The sequence below is a fragment of the Salvelinus alpinus genome, chromosome 4, assembly GCF_045679555.1.
Source record: "Salvelinus alpinus chromosome 4, SLU_Salpinus.1, whole genome shotgun sequence".
Taxonomy (NCBI): Eukaryota; Metazoa; Chordata; class Actinopteri; order Salmoniformes; family Salmonidae; genus Salvelinus; species Salvelinus alpinus.
This window is the reverse complement of record NC_092089.1, coordinates 53,201,795-53,212,597: the sequence shown is the minus strand read 5'-3', so window position 1 is coordinate 53,212,597 and position 10,803 is coordinate 53,201,795. Positions and strand designations below refer to the sequence as shown.

The following is a 10,803-nucleotide window of genomic DNA, read 5'->3' as shown; positions in this document are numbered from 1 at the left end:
AATGATGAGGGGAAATGGAAGTCAAAGGGTAACGAGATCCCACACAATGCCTTTGAAGCAAGGTTGCTCAGTGATCCAGCACTAAGATAAAACCACATACTGTACCTGTACAAGTTCTAATGTACAAGCCAAAGTCATCACAAAACAATACGCCAGAAAACATGGACTTAAGCTTTCCATATCATACACCAATTCAATAAATAAGATAAAGTAGGCTTATATTGACTACACATTATAGTTTTTAAATAGTTTATACAATAACGTTATTAAAAATCCCAACATGTGTTTATTTCCATTGAAAACTCTATTACAGATGGCAAGACAGGTTTAAATTATACGGACAACATTTCCCTTGTATACACATTGGCAACTCGCAACAAGAGAATTGGCCATTACATTCAAACAACAAAATGCTTTCTCTACAAAAAAATATTCAACTTTAAAGAGAAAATTACACTGTGTGCATTTTTTATATTCTGGGCAATATCTAATAGAGCAATAGCTAATATTTTTAACAATTCAAAACTACTCCATGATAGGATACCATGTACAATATACAGCAGTAACCTCAGGCTTTAATGTGTAGAGTGAAGCTATATTATAGACGCTCATTTCAATAGCTACTTAAGACAGCAGAAATACAGCATCACAAAGGACCAACAATATGCACATATAAGAAGGCAAATGACCAAACATTCACAGTTTTGATGTATGATAAGATGGTCAGTGAGATATCAAAGTCCACATTCTTTCCATTCCTGAGAGTCAGACTCAGCAATCTTCCTGTGATCACAGCAGAGAGAACGAGAGAGAAAGCAAGATAGAGGAGGAGAGGGAGAGAGAGGGAGCAAGAGAGAAAGAGAGCTGCTAACGTGATCGTATGTCCAGTATGGCACATCGTCTGGCGTGGCGTTATTCTGATGATGGAACAGCACTGATGTGGAACTATGTAGCTTGAGTGCATATCCAGTTTCCTTCATATTGTCTTCATGCAATCTCTGAATTAAAACATGGAATCTCATAGCATTATATGTCTCAGAAGGCCCCCTTGAAAACAACCAATCAGCATGGCCGTAGTTGAGCTGGCACTCGGTGACCTCCAATCAGACGTTGGTGCAGTTGGTGGAGGGTGGTGTGTTGTCCACCTTGCTGCGGAACTCCTTGAGTTCGTTGAGAGGGGAGTTGGTAATCTGACACCTGAACACCTGCTTGTAGGCCTTTCTGAAGTTCTCCGAGAGGAAGGCATAGATGACAGGGTTGACGGAGGAGTTGCTATAGGCCAGGCAGTGGGCCGCCACCCGGAACAAGAAGGACCACTGGGTCAAGGGGAAGTTGCCGAACTCCACCCACAGGTGGACCACATGGTGGGGGAGCCATGACAGGCAGAACACCACCACCACTACAAGAACCGTCTGGGCAGTCTAGTGGGGAGAGAGAGGGGAGAGGGGGAGCACAGGGTAAGAGGTCTCCAAGTATGAAGGGTGGCATTTGTCCACTACAGTTTTATCTTTCATAAAAATAAAAATAAATCTGAATGCATCTTTTAATGTCAATACATTGTCTATTTGTTATAGCGGTGTGCGTCCACTAAGCATGTGACGTGTATAACCTTGTCTCTTTATGAATCTGGGATGTTCTCATGTCTTTTGCCAAAACTAGCATAGTTAAAGGTGGCACCTGTCAGCTGAAATGCCAATTTCATGCTTGCTGGCCTGCTCTGCCTTTCCCCTGCATTCCTGGCTTGCAGATTGATTTACCGTTGTGTTAAATAATTAGCACACAACATGGGAGATATATTAAAGAGCGGGAACATACTAAAAAAGGCATTGGGGCTGGGCTGGAGATGTTTACAAATGTGTCTGCTTGCTTTCCACTGCTATTTGGGTAAAAGGGAGGCTCGAGTGTCTGCCTGCCACAGCAGTCCCCAAGCCCCACTAACAGGGTAGCCCATGGAGCTTTTACAGGAAACTGGGAAATGATGCTGAGAAAAAAGGAGGGAGGGATGGCAGAGAGAAAGATATATGGTCAAAGACCGATAGGAACGCAGACAATAAAAAAACAGACCTGTAGTATAAAGACAGACAGAAGGACAGAAAGATCAGACACAGAGGGGTAGATGTAACTAAGTAATGAATTGATGAACTGAGGTTCAGTAAGCTTGGTCGCATCATGAAAATGTACATAAGTCCAGCTCAAACACCTACCATTCAGCACTACAACCAGCCCAAAATCAACATCGACCACATTGTTTCAAAAGGCACATCCGCAGAAAAAAAATCTCCCTTTCACCTGTTCCCAAGATCTCCTTTGAAGACCAGCAGAACTGACTGTACACTGAACTCCCAATCATTCACAGCTGTCAAATTGGTATGTGTAGCGTTCAATTACTCATTCAACAGTCAAATCCCAAATTTTAAACGGAAATAACCTTGCACTGTTATTTATTTTTTATCATCATTAGTTAAGTCTAGGTGTTTGAGTCTATGTGGTGTTTCTCTTGAAGACCGAGCACAGCTATTTTGACGGTGACAACTTGTGAATCTGTAAATAGTTATTGGGCTCATATATGGAAATATAAATATATAAATCACTCTCTTAAGCTACTGTATATGGTATAGAAGAGGAATCTGAATCGGTATGTATAGTACAGCACACACACATGCCCACACACATACACACACAAACACAGTCAGAGGGGCAAAAAATCCCCCCAAAAGATAAAATCAATGAAGTGAAACAGTGGAGGTAGAATATTGTGACTTCCCCTCTGCCATCCTCACATTGAAGGGCTTTAGCTCCTCATTTAGAGGTTTTTGGAAGAGCCAGTCCAGTATTGGCATCCATAACAATTCCTGTGTGCTGTTTAAATGCCTAAATGAATGAAATAACTGAGAGTAAAACTGTTAAATCTGCTAATTAACTGTGCCCTACGCAGGGAATTCATTAAAACATAGCGGCATGCCAATCCAAAACAAACCCATTACCTACTCCAGGGAACTTTTTTTTTTTTTCAGAACAGCCTAAATATGTTTTTTTAAGACTGCAATCGCTAACAACCGTCTGTTGACATTTCATTTATTTGAGTATGTTTATTATGAAGTGTCAGAAAGTACTGGAATTCATATGACATGTCACATTTATAACCAAGTGCATGATACAAAAAAATCCAGGTTTATCTGGCCTCGTGTCACGATTCCCTTTATAATAATCCAAACACGTTGTCAAGATTATTTTTCAGGAGTGGATTGAAAGTACAACATTTACTCAATATGCTTGTCACAGGGGATTACAGGAGCTTTAGAGAGATCCCTATGAGCACAAGATGTTGAAAATACGTTTTTTGGCGTGCTCACTTGGATGCCACACGCGGCAGTCTAAAAACACCCTGTCCTCCTTCTGTGTGTACCTAGGGCTGATAAGTGGAGACGTTTTATAACAGTGGCTAGAGTAGCATTGTTTTCCCAGCTGCTCCTCCCAGCTGCGCCGTTTCACAGCATTGGAGGAGTTACTGAACTGACGGCTGGAGTTCGAGGCCAGTGTACAAAGCATTATGAACACCTGCTCTTTCCATGACATAGACTGCCCAGGTGAATCCAGTTGAAAGCTATGATCCCTTGTTAAATCCACATCAATCAGTGTAGATGAAGGGGAGGAGACAGGTTGAAGAAGGATGTTTAAGCCTTGAGACAATTGAGACGTGGATTGCGTACGTGTGCCATTCAGACCGTGAATAGGCAAGACAAATGATTTAAGTGCCTTTGAACAGGGTATGGTAGTAGGTGCCTAGCGCACCGGTTTGTGTCAAGAACTGCATCGCTGCTGGGTTTTTCACACTCAACAGTTACTAGTGTGTATCAAGAATGGTCCACCACCCAAAGGACATCCAGCCAACTTGACACAACTGTGGGAAGCATTGGAGTCTACATGGGCCAGCATCCCTGTGGAACGCTTTTGACACCTTGTAGAGTTCATGCCCCGACAAAATTGAGGCTGTTCTGAGGCCAAAGTGGGAGGTGGAACTCAATATTAGGAAGGTGTTCTTAATGTTTTGTACACACAGACACACAAACACACAATTGATTATACCTTTAATTGAATACCTTGTCTCTTGATCTGCCTATGGACACAGCCTCAGTTTACTTTACTCATTTGACGCATTTAATTGTATCCACAGTGAAAGCTTTAACTGTAAATAAATTAGGCTGGTTGGGTGAGATGATTGACGACTCAAACATGCGCATCGATTTGAACCAGGCAGCAGTATCTCATCAGTTAGGTTTCCATCCAATTGGCGACATATTTTCATGAGTATATTCTAAAATCTGCATAAAAACAATATGTGCGTTTTCCCACCAGAGATGTATTTCCATTAAATTGGCTTCTTGCGGCTGTGCGTGATGACGTAGTGCACATAAAAATCACTTTTGTGATTTATGTATCAGATGTATCATGTATCAGATAAAAATAAAAAAAGATATAAGTTAAATGGGTTTCCATCACATTTTCAACTCTACTGATGGTTTTGTCACAAAATAAATTACGTTATTTGGCGAATGTGCCCCCTCTGGTATTGGCACGTGCGCCTTAGCCAACAGCTCGCAGATACAATGCGGGTATAGCCTACATGATGAGATTATTATGGACAAAATAGCGAGATTGTTTTTATTTGTCAAATAGCAGCCAAGCATCGATCATCATGTCACCAGAATAAGACCCTCGATATTTATTGGAAAGGAGCATCAAGTTCATCATAATTTATTTCATTTGTAGCCTAATAAAATGAATTATTTCCTGAGTCGTAGTGGGAGGACCACACAACATGTAATGGAGTCACGCGATTACGTGATATGATGGTTATTATTAAAAGCGTATCTCGCATAATTAATGTTACTGACACAAAAAGATCCCACCTTGTCTGAAGTATTTAGTTGTGTTGACATTTTAGTTGTGTTGACATTGGTTTCCATCAGGCCTGTTGTGTCATTTATCCGACATGTACTTTACTCGCATGGAAACCTGATTATAGTGAAGCTATTCCTATAGACAAATATTTCAGTAATCAGAGTTTATACTTATTGAATGACATTGAAACTGTGTAAATGTGACAAAACGAGAATACATTTTTGTAAACACTTAGTTCAGACCATCATTAATATTTGATTGTTTAGTTATGTGTACGCCATATGGACCAGTATCTGGGCATATTGTAATGGCCAACACTAATGAGCCAATGTATTTAAAAAATCTGAGGACACTACTGAACCGTTTATTTGGAGTATATTGGCTAGAACAAATATAGATCTCTGAGGCCCATATTTTGGTGTGTGATACAGGTCTGACAGACGGTCAGCGCCAGGCGAGCAGCAGCAGCGGGTTGGCTTAGACAGGCAAATGGCCATTAAGAAGAGTAATGGCTTTAAGTCCAGTTTGATTGCACTTTCCCACCCTGCTGCTTCACTCAAGTGTGGTAATTGACAGGCGCTTCAGGGACATTGTAGATGGAATGTACCGCCGATACCAAGTGCCTTATATTCAACTTACAATACTGACTAAGTTTATCGGTTATTTTTCTTCACTCGACTATTATGTTTGCCTAGAAAACTGGCAATGGAATGTTGGTTCTTCCATGGTATACGTTGCAGGTCTATGCAGGTGCATAATGCACCCCCAAAAAATCTGAGCTGGTACAAAGTACGTGAGGATGGCTGGGGGGGTGGTCCGGAGGGGAGCGGAGGTTGGAGATGATTGCCTTGTTCAAACACCTGAAACAGCTTTTTCCTACAATCTAGAGCCATAATCATTATGATTGATTCTATGTCAATAATATGTATATTTGGCTGCATATCTAAGCATACCTCTTGAGCTGTCTGGGGTTCTCCTTTTAAAGAAACTAAATATGCTTCTCTGCATCTCTGCTAAGATCTGGGTAAAAGATTGAAAGGTGTGAGTTTTGTTCAGTACATGTAGTTATTGCTTGCTTTTCTAAAGTCGACCGATCTTGCCAGAAAACATGTCAGCTAAGATAGACAAGATAGCTACTCTAACTTGATTGATAGCATGAAATGGCTTCTTGGTAGCTAGTTATGAGTTTGGGAGATAGGGAACTTATCTGTGCCCGCTAAAGCCAACTTCATAACATTTCTAGGTGGCTAGTGGTATTACAGAGAAACAACAACCAAAAATATATTATTCATTTATATATATATTTTTTTAAACAGAACAAATCGGATATTGGGCATGACACCTCTGGCTCTATGCTTTTATACACAATGTCTCTGAAAATGGCACATTACTAAACATGGGCTTTCTCAAATTACATTGAGTTTGTGTAACGACTTGAACCAAATTGATCATCAACATCATTATAAACATCATCATAAAGTGCATTGAAAAGTAAGAGGGATTGGACATTGAACATTGCATGATATGTTTGCTATGATTATATCTTTGAAAACATCTTATCCAAACAGTGTTTTTAGACTCCTAGAGCTCTAGACAAGATGTCTAGAAAAAGTGTTAAAGTAAAAATGTTAAACAACAAAACAGGGTCACCGTCACTTGTTTGCCACATAGCTGAGCTGTGATGAGGCATAAGTCCTCTCAAAATCATAGAACACTCTTTAAATGCAAGGACTGACAGGCTAAGATGGTTCAACTCCTAGATATAGTTTAAACCATATTTTGAAGCTATACAGTGTTTCTTTACATTCTTTGTGTTTGTAAACAAGTAATAAAACCTATTTTGGGTTATGATAAAAACCACAGTGGGTCATAGTGCTAAGCTCGTGAGACATGTATAAGTTATATTCTTCAAGAATCATTAAGTAAATATGAAGAATTGAAAAGACCAATGCACAGCTTCCTAAATCCCAGACTGCAGCTTTAAATCCTAGACTGCTGCTGGACAACTGGTGTGGGAGACTGTAATACAGCAACATACTACATTTGTGGGGCTGTCCGCCATACAACTAATGATCACCATCAACAGTCAATATGTAAAATGTGATGAATGGTTTTACATACCTTCTTTTTCGACGCCTCTGACTTTTTGGACATGTTTCTGAGTTTTTTGTGCAGGTGATTTAAAACCTGAAAATGCATAAAGAATTGTGTGATGACATACCAAACGATCCATTTAAGCCTATGCTATAACAAATATACAATAACATTATATTGACATAATTGATTTTCAAAGGCTATCTAATTGATGTCTTAGTTGTCCCCATTTTAGATTACCCAAACTCATAAATTGACATATGTAAAGGCATTCATAACTCATTGCGAATACAATTCTCTATCAATACAATAATAAATAAATCAGGATTGCTTGCTTACTTTTGCGTAACAGAACGAAATCAGCAACAGGGGCAATACATAACCAAAAACAAACGTGCAAACAACATAGACTTTCTTTTGGTTTTGATCCGGCCACACTTCCCAGCAATAGGTGTGATTCTCGTCTCTCTGGTATATGTTGTGTATAACCGCGACTGGCGCTGCCATGGCCAAAGAGAGTATCCAAATGACCACCACTCCGATCAAAGCGTGCTTTGACACGCGGATGGAGGACGACTTTCTGGAGTGAACAATGGCAATGTAGCGGTCCACCGACATTGCGGACAAGGTGAAAATACTGACCAGCATGGAAACGGTGAAGAAATAATGAATGAACTTGCAGATGAAGGCACCCAGAACCCATGTCGGCATCATGTAAATAGTTGACTGAAAAGGGATGCAGAAAAGCAGGTAGGACAGGTCAGCGATGCTAAGGTTGAGGATGAATATGTTGGTGGTGCTCCGTGGTTTTCCGGGTTTACTATGGGCCAGCACCGTGATAACCATGGAGTTCCCCAACACTCCAAGCGTAAAGATGAGTCCGAAAACCAAAAGCGTAATGAAGTTGTCCATGCCAATCCCGAACAAAAGTTTCTGATTTTCCTCCTCGACATCCGTTCTGTTGACATACCATGGTGCAAATTCGGTTAGGTTGTCCAAACCAGACGAGTTCATCACTTTTTCTAGCGCTGAACTATTTTCAAATGTAAGTGAAGGAGCAAATGCCTTCATATGTCTTCCTGGGTCGTTTGACAGTAGCTGGCAGGCGTTTTTGCCAATTCAGATAATTAAAGCATAATTTGTCTCAAAGTCTCTTGAGTCTCTTGAATGCAGCCATCACACAATATTGTATCTAAATTCGTTGCAATGTTCCTCATTGTTTTTCGATACAATGTAAGTGAAGATACTTTTTATGAGACATTTTGTCAATATGTCTGAAGTTAGCGGTCCAGAGGGTACTGTTCTATATTTGATTGGTGCGTAATGCAGTTTCTCTCTCCACCTGATGCGTCCTCAGTCGCTGGATGGCTTCGCTCAAATCCCTCCTTGCCCTATTTCCCCCTACATATTATAGAAGGGGCTGGGCAGCGCGTCTCACGTCAGCTTTCAGTACCACGCCCAATATGTACTAAAAAGCACTCCAAAATTAAATTTGACCTGTCCACGTTCTCATGGCCATAATTATGCACAATGCGATGTATAAGACATCGAATGACATCATTCTCTTGTAGGCTAACATGTGGGGTGATTGCATTGTTAACAGCAGTCTAATATACACTGAGTGTACAAAATATTCGGAACACCGTCCTAATATTGAGTTGCACCCCCTTTTGGCCTCAGAACATCCTACATTTGTCGGGGCATGGACTCTTCAAGGTGTCGAATGCATTTCACAGGGATGCTGGCCGATGTTGACTCCAAAGATTCCCACAGTTGGCTGCATGTCCCTTGGGTGGTGGACCATACTTGATACACACGGGAAAAATTTGAGCGTGAAAAACCCAGCAACGTTGCAGTTCTTGACACACTTAAACCGATGCGCCTGGCACCTACTACTATACCCCGTTCAAAGGCACTTAAATATTTTGTCTTGCCCATTCACCCTCTGAATAGCACACATACACAATCACAGTGGCCATTTGATTAATTGTTCAGCATTAATTGTTCTCTTGATAATGTTGTGTACACTCAGTGTAGTTGGCATTCATAATTCCTGTGAAATGGGCTGTTGGCTTATGAAACAAGGTGCTGGATTTGTGGTTAGCCAATGAAGGATAGTGGGCCAGGCTTGACAAACCTTATCTCATCCCAAAGTATGATTTTTGAAAAACAACAAGCATTAGCTCCTCTCTGATAATGGTAAATGATTGTGCCTGGCTCTTGTTCTTGCAGTAGGCCTAGAGCTTGTATTTAGGGAGAGGCTACTTTATGAGATGGAGGCATTTACAGTAAAGGATGCACAATAGCCCATTAGTATATCCCCCAATGTTCTCCCCACTGGATGGCCAAATGTTGGTGCCATTCCTTCTCTGCTGAACAACATCAGGACAAAGAAGTGTGCTCTCAAGAACAAATCATTTCAGTTATCTCTGATATCCTTCAATATGCTTCCATTCGCCCATATCATTTACTAATTGATGTTACAGCCCTCTGGTTAATGTAATTTTTCAGTTGGGCACTTCCTTCATTCTCACATATGTGCAGGACTAAACAGCACAGATGAGATTTATGACTGGTGGATCATGCTTAAAACACACACACACACACACACACACACACACACACACACACACACACACACACACACACACACACACACACACACACACACACACACACACACAAACACACACATGCAAACAAACACACTATATGGGGGACTTGTACAGTTCCTTGATAGCGTATGGGACTCTATAGTACACTGAGTTATGACCTATTGTCCAAGATTGTGGCTGTTAATTAAGATTAGACAGTGTGACACATAAATCCTGCTGTAGCCTATTGTTGGGGTGTCATATAGCTCTGGGGTATGATTTACCAGTATACCTGTAGATATCAAAGAACAACAATAGCCATGCTATAACTGGAATTGAGATGGAACTGACCGCCATCTCTTCTCAGGACATCCAGAAGGTTCCTTTTTCTATACCGGTGTTAATGCTACGGCGCTGGCCTAAGCTGGGCGATGAAGTAGAATGGACCCAGAAGTTCAGCAAGCGTTGCCCTAGAAGCTATGGCAACAGAGCCACGATGCAAGGTAGAGTGTATTTCCCTCATTGTCCTGGGTCAGGGTCGAGTGGCTTTTCTCAGTCCAGCTAGCGCCGAGCGATCAGTGCATACCCAAACACACATTCCCACACAGCACCCATATCATCCCAATCATGGCAGCTGTGTTTACCCACATCAGCAAAGAGTCATCAACAACAAAGGCAGAAAAGAAGTAAACCTGCCATTTGAGTCAGAATCACTCCATTGGCTTCAAGACCTTTTGCTTCACAGACAACAACAAAGGCATTGTGTCCGACATGGTTACACAAATAAAGGCACCTAGGCCACTTTATTGCTTTGTCCGATACTTCTGGACAAGGGAGAGTAGATTTATGAACTATAGCTTATTCTTCATTTAGCTGAATGTCATTGTTTACTGCACTCTTTCGTTCAATGGAGACAAGGAAAATGTACTTTAGACAGCCCTGGTATTTTCATAAGAAATGATCAATAACATGCAGGTTTTATTCACAGGGCTTAATGGGATTGAGATTCAAATGGAATGATGTAAACAGATTGACACCAAACAAATGACAGCAATCATAAAGATTATTTGCCAAGTAAATATATTATTTCTAAATGAGAGTAAACAGTGAGGTTTATATGGTTATTGGATTTTAGATCTGGTTTATGTGAGCCTTATGACTCCGGCTGATGATCATGGTTCAGAAAGAAACAGCGACATTGAGACAGGATGAT

At 40.8% G+C, this 10,803-nt stretch overlaps 1 protein-coding gene across 1 annotated transcript; it reads right to left on the bottom strand.

The window, feature by feature from the left end:
- Nucleotides 1-226: 226 nt before the first annotated feature.
- On the bottom strand, nucleotides 227-8,368 carry LOC139573950 (galanin receptor type 1-like). Its single transcript, XM_071397965.1, has 3 exons — nucleotides 7,336-8,368; nucleotides 7,024-7,089; nucleotides 227-1,421 (listed from the first exon to the last, which is right to left on the bottom strand). Exons 1-3 carry the CDS (start codon nucleotides 8,065-8,067, stop codon nucleotides 1,104-1,106), a joined length of 1,116 nt encoding a protein of 371 aa, XP_071254066.1. The 5' UTR covers nucleotides 8,068-8,368; the 3' UTR covers nucleotides 227-1,103.
- Between the last annotated feature and the right edge of the window lie 2,435 nt (nucleotides 8,369-10,803).